Source organism: Acomys minous (assembly GCF_964271855.1).
Source record: "Acomys minous genome assembly, chromosome: 4".
NCBI classification, from domain to species: Eukaryota; Metazoa; Chordata; class Mammalia; order Rodentia; family Muridae; genus Acomys; species Acomys minous.
In genome coordinates, this window is record NC_140486.1 from 53287394 (window position 1) to 53312114 (window position 24721).

The window sequence follows — 24721 nt, forward strand, 5'->3', positions numbered from 1 at the left end:
TAAGTCACTCTCTTATACCTTTACACATTGCATTTACACACCTTAAGTCACTTTCTTATACCTTTACACATTGCATTTACACACCTTAAGTCACTTTCTTATACCTTTACACATTGCATTTACACACCTTAAGTCACTTTCTTATACCTTTATAACTTGCTTTTACATATCTTTAAACATTTTCTAGGCCCTTACAACTTACTTAAATTTTCATATCCTCAGACCTTACCTAAACTTTACATTTTTAAAAATCCAGTTATTTACCATGAGAAACAGGTGATTACTTGACAGCAGTCATTGTAAAGCAAGTTCCTCTAAATAAAGGAATAGTAAAAAGTTTCTTTGGAGTCTATTTTGTTAGTTTATCTCTTTTTAGAGACTGGTAGCAAGGTAAACTGTCTTTCTCAGATGGAGGAATAGGAAAGTGAGACTTGAGGCCTGGTTTTTTACATATGAAGAGAACTGAGAAGGCAGCTGAAGCTAACTTTTAATTACACCTGTTTTATACAGTGCTAGAGATCAAACTTAGGGCTCTAAACTGCTGAGTGTGGTGGTGCATGCTATAGATCATATATGAAGTAGGTTTTCAAGTAAGATTTGTCAGTCAGGCTGGGTGTTGTGATGCATGCCTTTAATCCCATCACTCAGGAGGCAGAAGCAGGGGTATCTGTGAGTTTGAGGCCAGCTTGATCCACAGTGTGTTCCAGATCAGCCAGGAACTCACTCTTCTAGTCTGGCCTTGCTTCTTCCCTGATGTGGTTTTCAAAAGAGGCTTAGAACAGTGTGCATGAGTATACTGGCTGACTTCTACAAGACTGATGGGATTAATACAGAACTTATCTGGGGAAACCCACTAATTTCCACAATATTTCTAGTCAAAACCCTTCTTGCTGCTCATGAAATGTACACCAAAGAGAATTAGAAGTCATGCATCCTGCAGACTCAAAGGGCAGGCGATTGTCCTTCTCTGACTCTCAAACCATGAGCACTGAATTCTGTACCACGAGGAATGTTCATGTGTGGTGTCTCTATCAGTTACTTTTCTATTGCTGTGATAAAACACCATGACCAAGGCAAGAGTTTATTTGGGGCTTACAGCTCCAGAGGGTCAGGGACCACATGGCAGAGTGAAGGTAGCAGGTGGTACACAGGAACAGCAGTTGAGTTTACATCTTGATCTGCAAGCAGGAAACAGAGAGAGCTAACTCAAAATGGCATAATCTTTTGAAATTTCAAAGCCACCCCCCCCCCCACTCCAGTGTTATACTTCTTCAGGGAAGGCCATACCTCCTAACCCTCCAGAGGCAATCATCAACTGGGGACCAAACAGTCAAATGCCTTAAACTTATGATAGACATCTCATTCAAACTACCACATTCCATTCCCTGCTCACATAGGCTTATGGCCATATCATAGTGCAAAATGCATGAGTCCAACTAAAAAGTCCCCAGTCTTCCACAGTCTCAGAACAGTTTAAAAGGCCAGTTTCTAAGACTCAAGGCAATTTTTTAATTGGAAGTCCCTGTAAAGTCAAAAGCAAATTACACACTTCCAACACACAATAGAACAGAATATATGCTACCATTCCACTATACTTAGGAATCTAAGTATAGTGAGGAGATACTATTATCAAAGCAAGGCCAAAAACATATCAGGGCAAACCTCTAAATCCTGTAGCTCCAAGTCTGATGTCAACAGGCTTTATGACCCTCCCCATTAGGCTCTGTTGACTATAATAGCCTGGTTCCATTTCTTGTATCCAGATCTCCTTGGCAGATATCCCATAGTTTTGGCACCTTTAATATTTTGGGGTCTTCAGAGCAACCCAGACTTTACTTCCACATGCCTGGTCCCAGAGGCGCTCCTTAACTGTGGGAGATTCCATGATCACTTTACATGTGTATCTTTCATGACTCTAAAGCAAGAACTGGTTGGATGATACTATCAAGGTTCAGTTGCCAAGTTGGCGTGAATCCTGGTCCCCTTGAATCATATTTGTAACTGTTTGTTAATTCCTTGGGTCTTTTCCTTTCTCTTTTCACAACTTGGAACTTCACCTGGGTGGGATCTTGCCCTGAGGGCACCCATCTGTTCATTTCAATGCAGGTTTGGCCTCCCTTAACAGGTATAGTCTCTCTTCCAGTACAAGCCTTGGCCCTTTTCCTCTGCAAACACTACATTTTGTATCTCTTTCTGCACTACTTGTTCTTCTTCATTGTACACCTGAAAGAAAAACAAAAACAACAACAACAAAACCCTAATAGCCACACAACAGTTACTCTTAGGCTGGCATGGAATCTCCTCCACCAAAGACATTAGTCTATTACTTTTAAATTTAACCATAGGCAAGTTCTCAGGAAAAGGGTAGAAAGCCACCACATTCTTTGCCAAATATCTTAAGTATCTGAAAGTGTACATCTTGAATCACAAACAGGAAACAGAAGGTGATAACTCAAAATGGCATGAGTCTTGAAACCTCAAAGCCCACCTCCAGTAATATACTTCCAGTAAGGTCACACTTCCACAATAGCCACCAACTGCGGACCAAGTATTTAAACGCCCCAGATTTAGAGGTGTTTGGTAGCAGTTTCCTCTGAGATTGAGTCCATCTCCCAGGGAAGCTCCTTAAAACAAAAAGTAATTCAAAATAGCTTCAGGGAATCCCTTTCACTGACCAGATTCACTAGGCTCATCCATCACAAGCATAAAGTAGGCTGAGCATTTGCTTAGATGAGAAAAGGTGACTCAAGACAAGCCAAGATGCAAAGGAGGCTCTGACACCACACCAGCTTCCTGGGAGAAGTCGACTGGCTGAACTGCCTGAAGGGCCTTAGACCAACTGAGGTATATGGTAAGGACAACTCTCAAACCTGTTGAGTTTCCACATTTTGTGAGCTGTCATCCATGCTGGGGTGGGCTTTGGTGATACAGCTGTCTTTGAATCACTTCTGTTGTAAATGGCCCCAATAAAACTCACTGGTTTCCAAGCTGGACTTCAGTGGTATCCATATTTTGGTCTGTTGTGAGCTCCCTATCTGTGGTGAGTAGCAGTGTGTGTTCCATCTTCCCAGGAAAATTCTGTCACACAATAGCTGGTCTTCAAAAATGAGTGAGATGACTAGTGAAATAGAGGGCTGTTGGGCTGAGCGAGTAATGTGTTTACTGTGCAAGCCTGACAAAATGAGTTCAATCTCTAGAATCCAGTAAAGGCAGGAGTAAATTGATTCTCCAAAGTTGTCCTCTGGTCTTTACATATGCAATGCAGCGCCCTTGCACATACAAACATGCAATAATATATTTTTTAATGAGGGAAAAATGAAAAAAGCAGAAGTTAGTTCATTACCACCAGACCTACCTTATAAGGAATGCAGAATGGAATCCTTCAAGTTGTAAAGAAAGGATAATAGACATAAACTCAAAGCCATAAGGACATAAAATTTTCCTTTAATAATAAACACACAAACAAAAGAACTAACAGCTTTGTAATTTTGGTTCACAACTTCTTTTATTCTTTAACATTATTTAAAATAGAAAAGCATAAAAAGTTATAAACTTGTTACTGGACACACATTATATTTTTTTTGTGACATTGCTAATGTAAAAAAAAAAGGGCTATAAGGAGAAAAAAAGCTTTGTAGGTGATTGAAATTATTAGTTTAAAAGAGATTGTTGTAGTTTTGGATGTTTCATGTAAGCCTCATAAAAAACATATATACAATATACACAAAAAGAAATGAAAGTAAATCAAACAAGCCACTATAAATAGCAACTATATACAAAGAAACAGTAAAAGAAGAGATAAAGGACAAAAAACCTGTAAGACAGAAAACAACAAAATGGCAACTGTGAGCCCTTTCTTTTAATAGTTACAGTAGTTACTTCATCAATGAATTTAATAACCTAATAGAAGATACAGCTTGGAAGAATAATTTAAAACTATTTATTATATACAAGAGACTCACTTTAGAACTAAACACACTAAGCTGACAGAATGAAAAATATGTCCCATGCAACTATAGTAACCGAAAGAAGGAAATAGCATACAAGTAAGAGACATAGGATATTACATAGTGAAATAAAGGTTAATTCACCAATTAGACACAACAATTATGAACAAAGATATGCCAAGTAAAATTGCTAAGTATATGAAGAAAATGTTGGTAGGAAACTATGGGAAAATTAGACTGTTTAAGGGTTACTTACAGACAAAATAGGAAGACAGATCAAGAAGGAAAAAGAAAACCTGACCACCACCATAGACTATGTGGACCTCACAACACGTAATCCAATAAGCAGAATACATACCTTTCTCAAGTGCACATGGAACACTTTATGGGATAGATCAGAGCCACAAAGAGCCTTAATACATTAAGGGGAAACTACAAAACCCACAACTATGTGTAAAATAAATAGGACATTTTAAAAACAAGTAATGGTTGAAGGAAATTAGCACATTCCCTGAAACAAATGAGAAAACACAAAACATCAAAAGTGTTGGGATACAATAAAAGCAACACTGAAATTGGCAGCTATGTAGCAAGGCTCTCAACAGCTTAACTTTATTCTTTAAGGAACAAGGGAAAGAACAAGCAGAAAGATCAGAGCAGAAGAAAAATAAAAATAAAAGAACCAAGAATCGGTCTTTCAAATCTCAAAACTGATAAATGTTTAACTAGATTGGCTAGGAAAGAGGCTGGGGAGAGCTCAACTAAAATTTCAAATCAAAATGGGGACACTAGGCTAAGGAGATGGGTCACTAGATAAAGTGCTTCCTATGCAAGCAGGAAACTAGAGCTCAGGTCCCCACACCACCACCTTGAAAGTAAACCAGCTAGGCAGGGGTGTGGCTGTTTAATCCAGGACTTTTAAGAGGCAAAGATGGGGCATCATGACTATTGGTCTGGCCAGTCAAGAGCTCTATATTCAACTGAGAGATTTTGATTCAATAAATAGAAAAAGAATGAGATTGTATGTTAAGTTCAAGACCCCTACCACATATGTGCACACTCTTGCACACATGTGAATATACATACACACAGTGATGCACCTTAAAAAGCATTGGGGACATCATGGCCAGTTTTCCAAGACTGAAAAGTACAAATCACTATAAACTGTTATCTCATCAATATATCCATTGAATAATAGATAAAATAGAAAATCACCAACCTTGATTCATGAAGAAATATACATCTAAATAGGCAGAGCTCTAACTAGTAAGATTACATCTACTATCAAAACCTTTCCAGCAAAGGAAAGTCCAGATGCAGGTGGCTTCAGCAGTAAATTCTACCCTACCAGCCATCTAAAGAACTAACAGTATGTTTCTTTCTGTTTTTGTTTTTATTTTTGTTTTTTTCTTTTTAAGACAGGTGACTTAAAGCTGCTATGCAAACAAGGCTGGCTTTGAAGTCAGAGATCCTCCTGTCTCTGTCTCTGCCTCCCAAGTGTTGGGATTAAAGGCATGCACTGTGACGCCTGGCCAAATTAAAATTAATTCTGACAAACTATTTTGAAAACTTATAAAAAGTAAGCATCTCTAAAATAATGAGGCCAGCGTTACCCTGATACCAAAACCAAGCAGGCTACAAAAATCCTTAAAAACAAAACAATTCCATAACAAAATGACAACAAAAAAAGCCTAACATGGGCTAAGGAGATAGCTGTGCTGCCAAGTCTGACATCCTAAGTTTGACCTTCAGAACCCACATGGTAGAATGAAAATAGACTCAAGTTGCCCTCGCTACACACACACACACACACACACACACACACACACACACACACACACACACACACACACAAATTTTAAAAATTACTAGCAAACAGAATTCAACAACACCTTAAAAGGATTATGTGGGGTTGATAAGATGGCTCAGTAGTTAGAAGCATTGGTTGATTTTACAGAGGATCCCAGGTTCAGTTTCCAGCAGCACCTGCATGGCAGATGACAACTGTCCTGTTAACTCTAATTCCAGAGGATCTAATGCCCTCCTATGGTCTCTATGGGGGCACCAGGCACACCTGTAGTATACATACATATATACATCCTCCATATATATATAAAATAAAAAAACAATACATATTTTAAAAAACCCACTATGTCATGATCAAGAAGGATTTACTGACAGGATGATTTAACAGAACAACAACAGCAAAGATCTATGACAGGCTGGAGAGAGAGAGATCAGTTGGTAGAGGCAGATTGCCTTGCAAGGAGGAAGACACGTTTGAGCCCCAGGATTCATGAAAAGTCATGTGTGATGGTGTATAGTTATAATCCCAACACTAGGAAGGCAGAGACAGGTAGATGCCTGAGCCTTACGAGCCAGCCAGCAAAGCCTAGTTAGAGAGTTCCAGGACAGTGAAACCCTGACTCAAAAAACAAGGAAGGTTGATAATACCAGAGGAATGATCCTCAGGGTTGTCCTTTGACCTCCACAACCAATAGGCACATGTATACCAAAAAGATACTCATGAATATGTATATATGTGTAATAAAGAAAACACAAACCAGTGAAATGCACACTATCGAGATAAAGAAAACCCACAATGATTTCAAATGATACAGAAAAATCATTTCACAGAAATCCAATATCCTATCATGATTAAAAACTCAATAAATTGCCGGGCGGTGGTGGCGCACGCCTTTAATCTCAGCACTTGGGAGGCAGAGGCAGGTGGATCACTGTGAGTTCGAGGCCGGCCTGGTCAACAAAGTGAGTCCAGGACAGCTAAGGCTACACAGAGAAACCCTGTCTCGAAAAACCAAAAAAAAAAAAAAAACCCAAAACCAACCAACCAAACAAACAAAAAACAACCAAAACAAAAAAAACCTCAATAAATTAAAAGGAAAGGCAACAATACAAAAGCCATATGAAAAGCCCACACTATATTCAGTGAATGCCCAATTTCATTACTAGTATTGAACACACGACTAGAAATTCTAACAATCAGGCAAGAAGAGATAAAATTACCGTTGCATTTGTTCATGCTAATGATCTTCAATGAAAATTAAGAAAATAATACAATTTATAAGATCACAAAGAATTAAAACACTTAGGAATAAATTCAAGCAAGGACCCTGCATGGAAAGACATTTTCTGTTTAAGGAACATAAACTCAGTACTACTTCAAATAGCAGATTTAACACAATCTCTGTTAAAACACACAGACAGCTACAAATAGAAAAGTCACCCTAGAATTCATACAAAACCTCAAGGAACCTCAGATAACCAAACAATACCGAAAAGGAAAGTGGAGGGGACTGGTAAGATGGTTCTTCATGTGTTTTTACTGCAAGCCTCATGACCTGAGTTCAAGCCACAGAACACAGGTGGAAGGAGAACCTATTCCCCAAGTTGCCTCTGGCTTCCAAATGCAGCTGTGGAACATGCGTGCACACATTCATACACATTTCACCCTTAATTTCAAGGAATCCCAAATAACTGAAACAATATTAAAGAATAAATAGACCATTACTTCTATAAAGTTCCACTAGCCAAAACAGTATCATGGAGATAGAGAAAAACAAACAAACATAAGGAATGGAGTAAAACACAGAAATAAACCCTCATACAGTCAAATCAGTTTTGATAATGAGAAAGGGACAGTCTTTTCAACATATCAGCACCCATATTCACAAGAATAAAAGCAGACCTTTTACAATATACAATTATCTCAAAATGGATCAGACTTACACATAGGGGCTAAAGCTATGAAATTCATTTAAAGAAGCAAAGAACACAAGTTTTATAATATTGGATTTGGTGATACCAACAGCACAAAAAATAAATTACATCAAAATTAAAATTACTTTTATACCTAAGGACATGCTCAACAGAGTCAAAAGAATGGGAGGAAACTATTTGCAAATCATGCATCTGACAAAGCATTAACACCCACACATATAAACAGGCTGTGAAGATAGCCCAGTGATCAAAGTGCTTGCCACAAGTTTTGCAACCTGCTTCATTCTTAGAATCCATGTAAAGGTGGAAGGCAAGAACTCCATATAATTGTGATTTCCCATATGCCTACCATGATACATGTACCCCAACTCACTTTAAATTAAAAAGTGAATTCCTAGAAATCAGAAGCAGAAAGCAGAATGTTGTCAAGAGCTGGCGGAAGAAGCTAAGGGGTTTGTTTTTTGTTTTGAGGCAGGATCTATGCGGTCTTAGATGTCCTGGAGCTCACTATATAGACAAGATGGCTTTAAACTCAGATATTCTCCTAAGTGCAGGGATTAAGGTATGCACTGCTGCGCCCAGCCCACAGCTAAGTTCTGTCAGATGAAGATTTCTAGAGAATGGCTACATAACGTGAACCCAGCAATGAACTTCAACTGTACAGTTAAAAGTGGTTAGAAAGCAAATCTTTTGCCAAAATGAAAACATTTTATAAAAAAGAACCTGAGTGACTATGCAACATTCTAGACAACATGGCCAATCCTGAGACAAACTGTCTCAAGTAGCCCATGCTGGCTTTGTATTTGCCATGTACCCAAGCCAGGTACACTAGGTGACAGGCCAGTGATCCGTGGTACTGGGGATAGAACCTAGGCTTAGTCAAGCACTCAACCAACAGAACTGGATTATCCAGCCCCTAAAAGCCATGTTCTTCTGCCCGGCCCCTGGCCCTAAGACAGGGTTTCTCTGTGTAGTCCTGGCTGACCTGCAACTCAACTCTGTAGACCAGGATGGCCTCAAACTCAGAGATCCCCTGCCTCTGCCTTCCAAGCACTGGGGTTAAAGCTGTGTGTTAACACAGGCCAGATAAAAAGCATGTTCTTAAGAGAAATATGCTTAGATATGGAGCTCAAGAGGAGAGCTTGTTGATAAGCTATGCCTTCACATGGTCTGCAAGAGAAATCGCATACAACATAATAAAAAGTAGATCAGTGAAAAATGTTGAAGGGTATATGGGAGCTAAATTTAGTATTCAGACAATTATAGTAAACAGGAATTACAAAGGCAATGAATGGGTCAGGCTTGGAATGCCCCTGAAAAAGGCCCACAGCAAAGATAATTTAGTAGTTTTTTTTTCTTTAAATAGTGTAGAACCTCCCATCTTCTTCAAGTTTAAGATAGGGTTTTATCACCTGCTATTGTGTTTACTTACATAAACAACACTGTGGTAAAGTGGGGCCCATCCTATGACACCAAAATGCAAATAACTCTCATGTTCAGAAATGTTTTGAGAGTTTGTTAGGTGCTGTTTATTGGTTTTAGTTAATGACATTTAACAATGTTGGAGGTAGTTTGCCTCTACCTATTGCCTGTTGTTTTGTAAGGTCTTCTGCTGCACACATCATTTGCTCTCAGGTGCTGAACATACTGATGGGCTTTAAGAGGATTTCCTCCCATTTTGTTTCTCTGAAACAGGGTTTCTTTGCGTAGCCCTGGCTGTCCTGGAACTCTAAGCAGACCAGGCTGGCCTCAAACTCAGAGATCTCTCTGGCCCTGTCCCCCAAGTTCTAGTTCTAAAGGCATGCACCATCATGTGCTGCTCCAGAGGTTCTTATAGAGTGTTTTAGTCCATAAAGTCCATATTCCTTCAACTATCCAAAGGCCATTATGGCCAATAATAGTCTGTCTTTAAAATCAAGGCCTGAATTTGTTCAGAAAGAAACTCTAGTAATTAATGGATTAGTGATAAAATTTTCATTTTCTTCTTCTTCTTTTTTTTTTTTTTTCCGTTTCTCTGTGTAGTCTTGGCTGGGGAAAACAAAACAAAACAAAACCTTCCTGATCTCAGTTTTTAAGATTTCTCAAAACTGAACAAACTATAAACTGTTCTCCCGTTTTTATTTGCTGAATTGCTATACGTAACTGAGTAATTTTTAATTGCATCTATATTTTCTTGAGTTCCTTAATCTTTTCTCCCCCACTAAAAAGAACAAAAAAACAAACAAACACAAACAAAAAACAAAAACTCTAACAAGAAAAATAAAAAGTTTGCTGTTGTATTTTAACCCCAGCTGGGACACCACAATCTTTATTTGAACAGGGTCTTGCAAAGTAACTCAGGCGGTTGAGGGAACTCCCAATACTCCTGCTTCCTCTTCCAGAGTGCTGAGATTATAGGCATACACAGTAGTACACAATTCAATTCTGATACCAAGTACTCAGGGTTAGTGTAAGAACTGACAGTTCTAGGGCCCAGGCTTCCTTCACAAGACTGCCCGACTTCAGACACGAGCTGCAAGTGGTATCTTCAGACCATCAACATGCCAGTAGCTATAAAGTAGGAAGTCACCAAGAACTTCTTGGTTTAAAAATTTGCTGAATGACTCATGGAACTCAAAAAAGTACTGTCTTTCAGCAAAACAGTATAGTTACAAGTCTTATTAGAAAAGATACAAATTAGGCCAACCAGGTCAATGAAGATTCGTGGTCTGGAGGATGATGCAGAGCTTCTGTGCCCTTGTTGCTCTGGCACATCAACACAGTTGCAGTGTCCAGAGCATGTAAGAGTCTTGCCATGTAATCCAGGCTAGCCTCAAATTCATGATGATCCTCTTATGTCGCTGTCAGTCTCCCAAATGTTGGGATTACAGGTGTGCAAGGCACCTGGCTTGTCCAGAGTTCTTTTCTTTACTGGGGCTTCAATACAAAGGCATGCGATTAATCAAACAGGCAATGTGACTAGGCCAAGTATATTTCTGGTGACCAATCTCCACCTTGGAGCAATCTCAGGGGCCTATGATGAGCCAAATCAAGAGTATAACGAAGATATTTTAAGAATCCTCAGAGTTTGAGATATTCTTTGTCAGGAGCCAAGGACAAAGGCCACACAAATTCCTTATATCACACTCAAGTAGCAAAAAGGACTGGTTTTAGTTCTCACAGATTCCTCTCTAAGACAATGATGAGACAACCCCCCAAAACCAGAATGAAATTTTATTACGTAGTTTATAGAAGCAGTAGTAGTACTCTTCTGTACAAAGCAGACAACTGGTCTTAAATATAACGGAGAGAAATGTTAGTCCTATGACAACAGGCGATACAAGTGGAACCATTTAGAGACACACTAAAACGTTTAAAAGTATCTTCTTTCTTGATAGTCCATTGTGCATTTTTTTTAGAGATGGGGATACGTCCCAGGCAAGGTCACAATGGCATTTTATTGCCCTCGATGCTGATTTTCACTGCATGAGCAGATCTGCTTTTTTTCCTGATATCTGTGAACTTTCTCATCTGTTTATCCAGTCGACTGATACCTTTCTTGGAGGATGCCTGAAACTAAGATTGGGAAAAATTGAAGAACAAATTATTGAACTATATAAATCTAGGTAGCAATCCGAAGAACCTGAAGCTTAACAATAACCAGAACATGCTCTGGTGACAAGGACAGAGTAAGTGTTAGGAAAAGCTATTACATTCTCAGTGATACTGGTTATTGTCTGTGCTTTATTTTTAATTTTGCCATAAAAACTTCCTAGATAACAGAAAGGGGAAAATAAAGAAACTAAAATCTTCCCAATCTGATCACTGACATTTGACTGTATGGGGCTAACTACTTGACATACACTTTTAAACAGTGTTTGTATTAAAAAGTAAAAAACAAAGACAAGTCATTAGAGAAAGACTTTGAACACAACCAACATTGGCAACCCTGAAGTGCTGAAGTTCTAGATTCATCCTTGGTGTGAGTCTTTGCTCTGCTTCAACAGGATCCAGAATCCTACACAAACTATACCTGATGATTACTACGACTACCAGAACATTTCCCACTTGCTTTTACAGTTAAAGGCTTAGTTGTTTTTGTTTGCTTTGTTAAAAAAAAATTATTTAAAAGGCTTTCAAATTAGGCATGTATTACAAAGATGTGGTTTCAAAGGTAGTGACAGCTTTCATAAAATAAATCTGGAAATGTCCACCACTGATGTCAAAGACCAGTGAATACTTACTGATTATAACTAACAATTCAGACATTAAGATTGTAAAGGTTGCCTGGCGGTGGTGGCGCATGCCTTTAATCCCAGCACTTGAGAGGCAGAGGCAGGTGGATCCCTGTGAGTTTGAGGCTAGCCTGCTCTACAAAGCGAGTCCAGGACAGCCAAGGCTACACAGAGAAACTCTGTCTCCAAAAAAAGAAAAGAAGAAAAAGAAAAAAGAAGAAGAAAAAGAAAAAAGAATGTAAGGGTTAGTTAGGAGGTGTGGCCTTATTGTAGGACGTGTGTTACTGTGGGTGGGTTTTGAGGTTTCAAAAGCCCATGCCAGGCTTTATGCATCAGATGTAATTCTAAGCTATGTTTTATTGCCGTGAGTGTGACCATGGTCCCACTATGCCCCTGCAAGGATGATAATGGGCTCACTAATCCTCTGAAACTATAACTTAATTAACTGCTTTCTTTTATAAGAGTTGCCTGGGCCACAGTGTCTCTTCACAGCAATGACTAAGACAGTGAGTTAACCTTTCTTGCTATGTAGGCTGCAGTGAGGTAGGAAGTAGTGGGAAAAGAGGAGAAATAGTCACCAATGTTGTTTACCCAGCAGTGAACACTGAATGCTACAATACTGAATTGCCAAGCAAGATGGGTTGACTAGTGCAATAATGACATGACTATTAGGAAGGTAACCAACCACTTTCTTTCATTTTTTAAGATTTACTTATTTATTATTATATACACAGTGCTCTGCCTGCACGTACACCTGCAGGCCAGCAGAGGGCACTAGATCACATTATAGATGGTTGTTAGCCACCATGTTGTTGCTGGGAATTGAACTCGGAACCTTTGGAAGAGCAGACAGTGCTCTTAACCTCTGAACCATCTCTCCAGCCCCCAACCACTTTCTTATTCCATTTGAGGCTTGCTCTATAGGAGAGAATTCATGCTTGGTACTGCAAGCCTGACCAAAAGCCACAGCTTGGGAAGTTATAAGACTTAGGAAAGGAATCTACTACGATTGTGCTGCTACACTATTATGTTGTCAGAGTGCCTTCAAATATTCATGGTTATACTTTCGGCCTTGGTCAGAGAAGCTTCTTTCTCAGTGGGTAGCAGCTAGTGTAGTGACTCATAATTAGTCAAAATGCTGAGAATATGTGGCTGCTCAGTTGTCAGCCATACATGGGAAACCTTATCAACACCCCCACAGCTCAGGGAGCACAGAGCTCATAGAGCGGCTGGAAAGAATATAAGAGCCAAAGAATGGGGAGAAACACTGTGAAAAGCTGTCTTTTGGACATGGCATGGTTGTAGTCATGAGCTCAATGCACCTATGGTTATGTGGTCAAGACTAAGCTAACAGGCCAGTCAACATTCCAGCAGACAGCAGAAACTAGACTCAATGAATTACAAAAACTACATGTAAGTAAGATAGTAAGATGGCTCTGTAGGTAAAGTCTGACAACCTGAGTTTGATCCCCAGAATCTAAGTGTTGTAGAAGCAGAGAACCAGCTACTAAGGGCTGTATTCTGACATCCATAGGCGCACACACACATAAGCACATGCACAAACACAAGTAAATTAAAAACCCAAACCAAAACACTACATAAGGAGAAAATATGAAGGTAGGAAAGGTATATGGGTATCCAGAAGGATAATGGAGGGGACTGTGTGTGTGTGTTTGTGTGTGAACAGATAGGATCAAGCTACATTGTATACACATATAAAATTTCAAAGAATAAAAGGTTAACAAAATAAAACAGAATGATGAATGATTATAGACAGATGTGTTTCTTTCACTTCTCCCCCAAATATTTACTACTGAATTATCTGCAAAGCTAGTCTCAGAAATGCTAAAAATAAGCTACAGACTTTCTACAAGTTCTGTACTGTGAGCCTTTTTAGTCCACTCATGGACTCAGCTTCACCCTAATATGAAGCTAGGTGAACATAGGCAAGGAACAAGCTTTCTATGGCATTCTTGAAAATTCCTAGAAATATCCCAATTACAAACATTATTTAATACTTTATTTCATACTCTCAGCATAAAAATTCACTGTCAGATGAAAAAGTTATATCACCAACATACCGTTCTTAGCCTTCCCTTTCATTTTTGTAAAAGGAGTTGGTGGAGGCCTTACCGCTCAAATCTGAAAACCACCTGACTCCCTGAAGCTCTACGTACGCTGGACTTCTCTTCACTCACTCCTAGGATCTTCTCTAACAGCCTGAACCTTACAGGATGTTTGGCACCAGTACCAGGGACATACCCAGGCTAGTGCCAGACTACTACTGCTCACGGCATGTATGTTGTAGGCCACAAGCTGTTCAATGATCTAAGTTTCATCACGGGCACTGAGTACCTAACATCCCAAATCCTGATTCATCAACTCTGTACCATTCCTTTGAACATTAGGAAAGCCATGTTTTATTGGGGATGGGGTGGGGTGTGGAGTAGTAGCAGTGGGAGGTGGGAAGAAGCTTTTTGGAAGACGAGTAAGGAGTATTTGCTTTAAAAAAAAAAAAACTTTTGTTTTGGGGGTAGAACTAAGTGACAACACATATCAAATAATAAGAATGGGAGTCAAATTGGGAATATAAAGTAAACAAATTAAAAATTAAAATAGAAAAAGAAAAGAAAAAGAAGTTACTGGTAAAAACCAGGCGTGGTGGCGCACGCCTTTAATCCCAACACTTGGGAAGCAGAGGCAGGTGGATCACTGTGACTTTGAGGCCAGCCTGGTCTACAAAATGAGTCTAAGACAGCCAAGGCTACACAGAGAAACCCTGTCTCAACAAACAAACAAACAAACAAACAAGGAAATCAGAAATTACTGGCAAAAAACAAAACAAACAAAAAGAATAGGAGTCAAATCAAAATTTGCCATATTAAGTTAAAATCAAACTCAATAAAAAAAAAAAGGACAGGAATCTTTAAAAAGGCTAGTTCATGCATGCATAAAAAAGAGCAAAAAGCTAAGTTCTAAAATGTTAATGTTTGTTTTGGTTTTTGTTTTTAGTTTTTCAAGACAGGGTTTCTCTGTGTAGCCTTGGCTGTCCTGGACTCATTTTGTAGACCAGGCTGGCCTGGAACTCACAGTGATCTGCCTGCCTCTGCCTCCCAAGTGCTGGGATTACAGGTGTGTGCCACCATGCCTAGCCAAAATGTTAATGTTAGCTGACTATGGTGTGTTTTGTGCTCTGGAACATGATTTGTGTCAACTATAGATAGTTTATTTATCGGAACTCTTGAGAAGGTATAAGTGCCAGAGCCCGTAGAGGGATCAGGGGTGCTGTGAAGAAGGCACCTGCTGCTCCTGCTGCTGGTTTGTCAAGTGATTGAGAGAAAATAGACAAGAAGATAAACTGACAAGACAAAAGATTGCACTTGCGTGAAGGAGCTCAACTCTCCTAATCAGCAGGAAGTAGTCTAAAAAGATCTTAATGCCCCTCTCCCCACTAACTTTCTGTCTCTCCTACCAGGTGTCAGGTATTAGAAGGGAGGTAGAGTTTTAAGAACACAAATAAGATAGCAAACAAACAAAAATTGCTACATATAATAAGAGTACAAGTTATATTAACTTTATCTGTAATGCCTGTATTTAAAACTTTATGCAAAAATATGCATTGCCTCCACCATTTCACTTTGGGGGGGGGAGCCAAAATTTTCTCTCTCAAAAAAAAGTTTTAAAAATCAGAAATAAACAACTAATATATATTCACATAAATCACAAAGACTATTACACAATCCTTAAAAATGACAAATCTCCAATGTAGATTAATAGGAGAAATGAACAAAATAATATGCCAGTCTGGCTGATAGAGCTACATTTTGGCAGCCTAGATAAATACCAGCAAATTATAATTGAAAATATAGGAAGGGACCTCTCCTTCATAATGGAGGAAAAAAAATATAGTTCTCCTACCCACTCTAGCTATAAGGATAGAGCCGCATAGCCAGCAAAACCAGCAAGTGGGTACATGGCCCCTAGAACTTCTGGAACAGACTGACCAACAAACTTTTATTACATTTTCATGGCTGCAATGTCATTTCCATCTTTCAAAAATAAAAGTATTAAGAAAGGAAATATGAAAAAAAGTAAAAAGAAAGGAAATGTGAAAATGAGGGAGGATACAGTGACAAAATATAAGGAAGTTAAAAACAGAAATAGGAGGCCGGGCGTGGTGGCGCACGCCTTTAATCCCTGCACTTGGGAGGCAGAGGCTGGTGGATTGATGTGAGTTCAAGGCCAGCCTGGTCTACGAAATTAATCCAGGACAGCCAAGGCAACACAGAGAGACCCTGTCTCGAAAAACAAAACAAAACAAACAAACAAACAAAAAACCCAAAACAAAACAAAAACAAAAACAGAAATAGGTATAAAGAAGGGATGAAATAGAAGTGGCCATTGGTTTAGATATGGAACAAACCAGCGAAAAGGAAGTATATGTGGAGGAAGATGCCCTCTCATCAAACTAATCCTCGTTATTTATTTTCAGTGGTTAAGAGCACATCACAGCAATGTCAACTAGCAAGAACAAGAGTGAGTTGAAAGAAGCTAAGGGAGAAGCACAAAAGGCAGCAACAGACACTGTGCCCAGCAGCAAAGTGTTACTCCTGATCTCAATGGCAGTGACTTATGACCAGATGCATATCCAGTAAAAGGTTTTATGTAGTGAGTTCTTGATGAATGCTCCCATGTAACTGACTACAGGAAAAAAGTCACTTCCTGTCTACAAACAAACCACAAAGCAGTTTGTATACCAGTAATGCAGACTACAATTCTGGGCCCAAATAAAAAGGCTTTTTCAGCTGGGCAGTGGTAGCACACACCTTTAATGCCAGCATTCAGGAGACAGAGGCAGGTGGCTCCTGAGTTCGAGGTATGTCTGGTCTACACAGTGAGAGCCAGGACAGTCAAAGCTTCACAGAGAAATAAAGTATAAAAATGGATAACAATCAGAAGAAACAAAATGTTTATGGGGAAAGTAATGGCCTATTAGTCTCTAGGATACTGACATAGAAGGGAACCTCAATGCCAATTCCTAAGGATTCAGAGGCCTAATGTCTCAGGTTGCTAGCCAGGATCATTTTTCAGAAGCTGACTTCAGGCCAGGCCTTTTCTGCCTAAGAAAAGCACATACTTGTTTCACTCTGCTGGCAATTCAAGCCCATGCACAGCTCATGCTTCCTTGGGGATACCTTTTGTATACACACTCTGGAAGGGCCAGGACTACAGAGGCATCCTGTTGCCTTCAATGCTGAACTTGACAGCACGATGCATTTTGCTGAGCCTCTTCTGTTCTGCAAATCGCCTCTTATGCTTTTCCAAGCGACTTAGGCCCCTTTTTAGAATACCAGGCTAGAAAGAGTGGTTTGATGGAAGAAAAGCATTACCAAGAAACAGCATTAGGGTAATATCTTCATTAATGACACAGAAAGTGTCTATCGTGACAATTTTACAATAGAAGCGTTTAAGGGGATGGAGAGAAAGGGAGACGAAGATCCAAGAAAGCAGGTAAATTCTATTTCTCATGATCCTTTAAGTGAATGAACACCTAAGAGATCCCAAAACATTTCTGAATCAAACCTTAACTGCTATAAGTGTTATTAAACATAAAGAAAGGGGGAACGTTCAAATGGTATTGCTCTTCCTCTGCTCACTTACCCTGGATGATTCCATTTCTACATTCCACTTGGGCCTGACAACATAGTCCTTGTTTGATGGCATTGGGACTCTAGCACGAGCACAGAAGCCAGGATCTCCAGGCCTAAGAGCCCTGAGGAAGGAAGAGAAAATATTGCTTATTTAGTTGGCCATAGCAGAGCCTAACAGAGCCTAATGAGATTCCACCTTTGTATTCCTAGGCCCGCTCTACTCTGCTGCAATCTTTTTTTGGGGGGGGGGAGGGGTTGTTTGTTTGTTTTTCAAGACAGGGTTTCTCTGTGTAGCCTTGGTTGTCCCGGACTCGCTTTGTAGACCAGGCTGGCCTCGAACTCACAACAATCCACCTGCCTCTGTCTCCTGAGTGCTGGGATTAAAGGTGTGCGTTGCCATGCCTGGCTGCATGTTTCAGATCTTAACCACCAACTTTGTACCACCTCCATCACACTGCTATCCTGTGTGAACTACTCACACATCAATGCCAACTTGCTTTTTATTTGTATGGATTCTTGTGTTTCTCAGGCTCAGATGTAATCATGCTCTGTCCTTTCCAAGGCTAGTCTTAAGAAAATTTTGTTTTTTTAATTTATGTGTACGAGCATTTCTTATACGCACATGTACCACAAGAAAAAGAAGTCAGATCCCTTGGGACTGGAGTTACAAGCAATGTGAGTGCTGCAGACTAAACATAGGTCCTCTGAAATAGCAGCAAGTGCTCTGGAGCCACCTCTCTAGCTCCAGAGTACTCCAAATCCTAAGTTCTCTAGTCTCAAGAGTCACTAAGAGAATAAGAAGAATTAGGTTGCCAAAATGATCCCCAAATCTCCAAGTATGCCATGGTTCACAAGGTTTTTTGCATATGCAACTCATACATTTTCATTTGTTTCTTCTTGTAGGAAACTTGTAAGGTCACTACAAATTTCCTTCCAGCTATAAGAAGTAACAGAGAGGACAGGCAAGGGTAACACAGAGAGACTGTCTCGAAAAAAACCAAACAAACAACAAAAACAAAAAAGAAGTAACAGAGACCTGAGCATCTCTCTTGATGCTAACAAATTTCCAAACTTTAGCGAATCACAGCCAGGAAATTGATAAAATCTTATCTTCTTTACATGTCTCGGTTTTAGTTGTGTTACTTGTGCTCATCTTTAGTTCTAGGCAACTTTGAAAATAACCATGCTACACTGAGGTCACAATTCTTAGTGAGTAAAGCCCTTCTGTCAGTGTCTGGGCATTTAAGCCCTTCAACCCTTTAACACGAACTCTCTCTGAAGGCATGGCGAGAGCAGATTTCTAATTGCTGGGAGTAGGAAGCAGACCTCTATACCCTCACTCCAGATTCTGTTCCAGCACGCACAGACACATCTTTAGCAATGGCTCCTCGGCTATACTGCTTTGCAAAGTTGATAGTTCATTTCTTATTCTAGACTTTAAAGTGAGCATTCATGCTACATGACCCATGGGGACAACCATCAAGTCTATGTGTCTAACCTGTCCCCATGGTGCTTCTACGACTATCTCTTTAAATAACTCACAGTGAAGGGCTTGAAAAATTACTTGCTATAATTTTTTCCAATCTACTTACTCATCCTAAGTTTTAGTGGATAGTACCACTGTCTCCATACTCTGGTTTGAGTCTTCAATTGTAAGCCAACTTCTTAAATGTCAGCAACTCTTAGCAACTATCTCTACAATGTCTTCTCAGCTTTCTGTTACCCCATTACTAACCTCATTTAACTTACGACTGTCTTCAGCCCAGAGCTCTAGCCTGTCCAAACAATGCCCTCAGAACCGGAATTTCTAGCCAAACGTGAGTTTCACATATAAGTTCAAAACCTTCTGCTGAATCATAAAGAGAAGCAAAAATTGTACATCTTGATCTAGGCTCCTGTTGGTCCACACCTAGCACCTCACACTGCTTCTGCTTCAGCACACCTGCCCTTCTGAAGCCCACACATCTCAGGCTGGACCATCAAACTATACTGGGAAGCATGGGGAAATTTTAAGGGAAAAATTTAAGGTTTGTATTCTTTAAGCTTTAAACTTAAGAGGATTCTAGCACTTAACAAGCAACAACAAAATACTTGTTAAATGGGCTATTTTCTTAATTCTTCAGAGCACACAGTACAGTCTTACGGTTACTCAATGAACATTACATTGAAAAAGTATCCTTTGCCAATGGGAACACACAACTTAATATTGCTCTTATAATGAGGCAAAAAAACAGACATTTTCCTGTACATGCTTAGATAAAACCCTTACTTTTCCTCTCCTGTCAGCACCTTCTCCAGGTCTCTTCGTGGTGTCTGACCACCAGTGCTAGGAAAAGAACAAACAATGAAATACCAGCAATCTTAAAATTCTTACAACTAGGGATAACACATCAAAATATAACATTTATACCATAATTTATACCTTTATATTAGATCATAAAAAAACATTTTTGTTGTGCATGTAAGGGTATGAATGTGGCGGTCAGAGGATGGTCGGAGTTAGTTTTCTCCTTCCCCCCCTTTACTTGGGTTCTGGGGATCACTCGGGTTGCCAGACTTGCACAGTAAGTGCCTTTACCCTCTGATGGCTGGCTTGAGAAGTGGTAATTGTTTTAAAGTATTGTTCACCTTAACAGTCATTTGTGCGGCAGGTTTCTGGGTGACCTACAAAAACTATTCTTGTAACTGATAGCCCCGCCCTCTCAAGATGTATCCTGCAATAACATTTTCTTTTCTCCTAGGGTTTTGGAACTGAGACTGATAAAGTCGTTTTCTGCAAATGGCTGCAAGATCACTGAAGTCTCTAGCACTCTAGGACTGTGAGAGAACATACTGCATTCAGCTATCCCAGAAAGGTCTTCAAACGCCATCAAACTACACTTGTGCATTCATACCTGTTCCCTCATACCTGCTCATTCTTCGCCGCTGAGGCATTTGTTCTAGATCTCTCTGCTCCCTTTCTTCTCTGGTCATTCCTTTATAGTTTGAGGTAAGACCAAATATAGGCCGAGACCACTCATCTACAAAAAGGGAAAAATAATACTTAGTCCACAAAATGGCAGTTTCTCTCAGGCTTTTAAATAAATAATCACAACCTAATACTGGGAAGCATTACAGGTTTTTTCTTTTTTTGGTTTTTCAAGACAGGGTCTCTCTGTGCAGCCTTGGCTGTCCTGGACTCACTTTGTAGACCAGTCTGTTCTCGAACTCAGAGATCCACCTGCCTCTGCCTCCTGAGTGCTGGGATTAAAGGCCTGCGCCACCATGCCTGGCTGGAAAGTAGTGCTTTCTACATATCCTCTCATTTAATCTTTCTAACACCCCAAAGAAAACAGAATTATTAATATTTCTTTGTCACAGAGGTGGAGACCAAGCCTGAAGCCAAGTCACTAACTATCCTGACCCGTGGGACAGTCAATGGGAGACCCCAGAAAAAGAGGGGAAGGGGGACAAGGAGGGGTGCAAGAAATGGAGACAAGACAAGTTTCTGATCAAGCCTTGTTTATGGAAAATTCTCAGAGCTTTTTGTGGGTGGTTATTGGGGTAGGGGTATTTGTGTAAGCAAGGTTGCTATGGATACTCAACTGTAAAATGCTCTAGCAGTTACCTACTTTTACAGTGCTCTAACCACAGAAGGGGGAAAAGTTCCAGAAAGAGAGAAGTTGTAAAGGGTCTGGTGAGTCAAGCAAACAGCTCCCAGGACTGCTGTTCCTGGAACAGGTGGCCTCGGGGGCAGCTGGCCTTTATCTGATCTTACCAGTAGTCTTAACTGGAAAAGGTAGTTTATAGCCAGAATGGAGTAGCTCTTACTATGAGCTCGGGGGTCTTAGAAATGACTGTTCCCCACAACTAACCAAGGATATGCAGGAAGGTGATGGAGTCAACACAATGAACCAGACATTACTAACTCCAGGGCCTGCATTCTACCCCCTTTCCATGTTCTTGGTCCATAGCTAGAAGACATGTTTTTAATCACTGTAGTTAATACTGGAAAGCATATTTAAATACTTAAGAGCATTTTAAGTATAAGAGAAAAAAGTACCTGTAAGAATGCACTAAAATCCTTCTATTCCACTTTACTGAATCCTTAAACAAATATTAGTAAAAATACAGCTTTTACATATGCATATCTCTATACAGACATTAAACAAAAAGCAAACTTTACATACTGATTAATTTCCCTGCCATATCCTTGTTGGACCTTGACTCCTTGGGGTGTTTATACAGGTACATCACTGCTCGGCCAATCCCACTATGCTTCAGGGTCTCCTGGCTCACACTAGGTAGCTGGGAAACAAAATCACATGCATGAATACTAATTACTTAGAAGCTAGAAAGCATGCTAATCTAGGCATCTTCAAGGCCTTATTCATTCACATTAGAACCGATACAAAAATCCCATTTTCAGGTTCTACAAAGACATGGAATATCATTTGTGCTGACATCAGAGGTCGAGATTTCAGTATTAGTAAAGAAAAACCTATCAATGTGAGGAAATATGAATACTAAGGAGGAAAGAAATTTAGCCCGGGCCTTGGGAACCAACAGACCTAAGCCTGACTCTAAGCACCTGCTAGCTCCATGACCTCGGATAAAACATTTCACTTGTCTAAGTGTTTTCATCTATAAAGTGGATGCAGCATACCTCTCTTACAATAAGCCAATACATACACAGAGCACCTAGCACAGTGTTTGGCACACAGGTTCCTTCTAAGTTTCTTCAGATGTTAAGCAGCTTGCCTAGGGTGTTCTAATCATACACAAAGAGAACCCAACTAGAGATTGCAGTTCAAGTTTATAGACTGTAAATGTAGTGCACTTTGTACTTCAAGTGCCTCTCTACAATATGGTTATACTGGACTGCTCTTCCAAAAAACCATGGTTGCACTAAGAACTTTTTCCTTGAAAACTGACATCAAATTTTGAGGTTTTTCTTTATTTCTTTCTTTTAAAAAGATTTTACTTATTACATATTACATATACAGTGTTCAGCCTGCATACCAGAAGAGGACACCTGATCCCATTGTAGATGGTTGTGAGCCACCATGTGGCTGCTAGGAATAGAACTCAGGACCTCGGGAAGAGCAGCCAGTGCTCTTAACCTCTGAGCCATCTCTCCAGCTCTGAAGGTTTTTCTTTTTTCTAAAAAGATTTATTTATTTATTATGTATACAGTGTTCTGCTTGCATGTACACCTGCATACCAGAAGAGGGTACCAGATCACATTATAGATGGTTGTGAGCCACCATGTGGTTGCTGGGAATAGAACTCAGGACCTTGGGAAGAGCAGGCAGTGCTCTTAACCTCTGAGCTATCTCTCTTTATGATCATTTTATTAGGTATGGTCTTTTTTTCCCAAAACCCCCTTTCTAGCGTGTTATAGCAGAACAAGTTTGTAAGTAAATGGTACAAAATGCCAGTCTCAACTACAAAAATCATATTAGATATTTAAAATTCACAAATTATCTTTGACTAACCTCTTGTAGAATCTTCAGCAACTCCTCCCGAATTTTCAGTGCAGGCAAACTCCTATCTGGTAGAGGTGAGAGCCATTCTTTGATGGCAGACATCACACCACTGTCAATAAATGTTTCTTTAAGGTCCTGCCTGTAATAGTAATGATAATAATGATGAACACGATGATAATGTCAAGTCTATTGCCCTCTGACTTTATTTACACAGTGATGTTTCAAAAAACTGCCTTTAAAGAACTATTACTACAAGCTGGGTGTAGTGGCACACACCTTTAATCCTAGCACTCAGGAGGCAGAGGCAGGTGGATTGCTGTGAGTTTGAGGCCAGCCTGGTCTACTAAGTGAGTCCAAGACAGCCAAGGCTACACAGAGAACCCCTGTCTCAAAAAACCAAAAAAGAAAAAAGAAAAATTTATGTACTACTGAACCCCAACTCTAGTTTCAAAAGCCGTATAAAAGTTAGGTTCTAGAATTGTACAGACTTGACAAAGGTAACTGCTAAGATATGAAAATTTTACATTGATTAATATTAATAATAGACAGTAAAACATAATGAAGTCCAACTATTACAACTAAGAAAAAAGTCAACTTATCATAATAGTTTCATAATGGGAAAATAGACGTGTGCTATTATGACAGAAAACAAGGAAAATATAGCTTTCCTGACAGTGGGGGAAATACCTCAACCAAACACCAATATTTAAATTCTGCTTTATGTGATGGAATGAATAAATTAGAATATGTATCTATGTGAAATCTGCCAGATAGTTTTGCCTGCTGCAACAGAACAATTTCCAGTTATCTTACTGGTGTGCTAAAGCATTTCTTCAACTACCAAAATTAGGTTGTAACTATTCAAAGACAAAACAAAGTTGCTCATGACTACAAGCAAACTAATGAAAGGATTTCCCAACAAGGACTTAAGAGCATTGCTAAAGGAATAGCAATGACTGTGATGTACCAAGGTCAAATGAATCTGTACAGCATGAGCTTCAAGCAATCTCCCAAGATTTGCTGTTTCCACTACCTTAGGAAAAATGAAACTTATAAGGTCTCAGTTGTCTATAAAGAATAAATTTCCAGGTTTTCTTTAATATTACCAGTTTTTGTTTGTTCTGTCTGAAAACAGCATTAAGGTTTAAGAAAAATTTATGAGAGGCCGGAGAGAACTTCCAGAGGTCCTGAGTTCAATTCCTAGCAGTCACATGGTGGCTCACCAACCATCTACAATGCGATCTGATGCCACTTTCTGGCATGCAGATGGACATGGAGATAAAGCACTTACACATAAAATAAACAAATAAATCTTAAAAAAAAAGAAAAAAGAAAAATTTATGAGCCAGATGCAGTGGCACATGCCTGTAATCCCAGCACTTGGGGAGGCAGAGGCAGGTGAGATTGAGGCCAGCCTGGTTTAGAAAGTGAGTCCAGGACAGTAAAGGCTACACAGAGAAACCTTGCCTTGGGGGGAAAAAAAGCAAAAACAAAACAAAACAAAAAATTTTATGAGTGGGGCATGGTGGCACGTGCCTTTAATCCTAGCCCTTGAGAGGAAAAGGCAGGCAGATCTCTATGAGTTCAAGGCCAGCCTGTAGGTTTCAGGACAGCCAGGAGGATTACATAGAGAAACCTTGTCTCAGACAACCAAAGATTTAGGAAGAACTATAACTGAAGGAAATTTACTCATTCCTGAT

At 39.6% G+C, this 24721-nt stretch overlaps 1 protein-coding gene and 1 long non-coding RNA gene across 4 annotated transcripts in view; both read right to left on the minus strand.

Annotated features, from left to right (window-relative positions):
* Window positions 1–614: 614 nt before the first annotated feature.
* LOC311596791 lies at window positions 615–2398 on the minus strand. The gene is made up of 2 exons (XR_014778980.1): window positions 1663–2398; window positions 615–1178 (listed from the first exon to the last, which is right to left on the minus strand). It is a non-coding gene; the product is annotated as an uncharacterized lncRNA (long non-coding RNA).
* Window positions 2399–9193: 6795 nt separating this feature from the next.
* IWS1 (interacts with SUPT6H, CTD assembly factor 1) overlaps window positions 9194–24721 on the minus strand; it is a 41517-nt gene continuing 25989 nt past the window's right edge. For 2 of the 3 annotated variants that reach the window (XM_084780575.1, XM_084780573.1), the window contains exons 9-14: window positions 23031–23160; window positions 21723–21840; window positions 20462–20573; window positions 19823–19879; window positions 17564–17675; window positions 9194–11243 (exon numbers count right to left, since the gene is read on the minus strand). In XM_084780575.1, the coding sequence (XP_084636701.1) occupies window positions 11112–11243; window positions 17564–17675; window positions 19823–19879; window positions 20462–20573; window positions 21723–21840; window positions 23031–23160 (661 nt within the window). In that variant the 3' untranslated portion in view covers window positions 9194–11111. Of the gene's footprint in view, window positions 11244–15914; window positions 17258–17563; window positions 17676–19822; window positions 19880–20461; window positions 20574–21722; window positions 21841–23030; window positions 23161–24721 lie in introns of those variants that run through there. The other variant, XM_084780574.1, reaches the window with a different exon arrangement.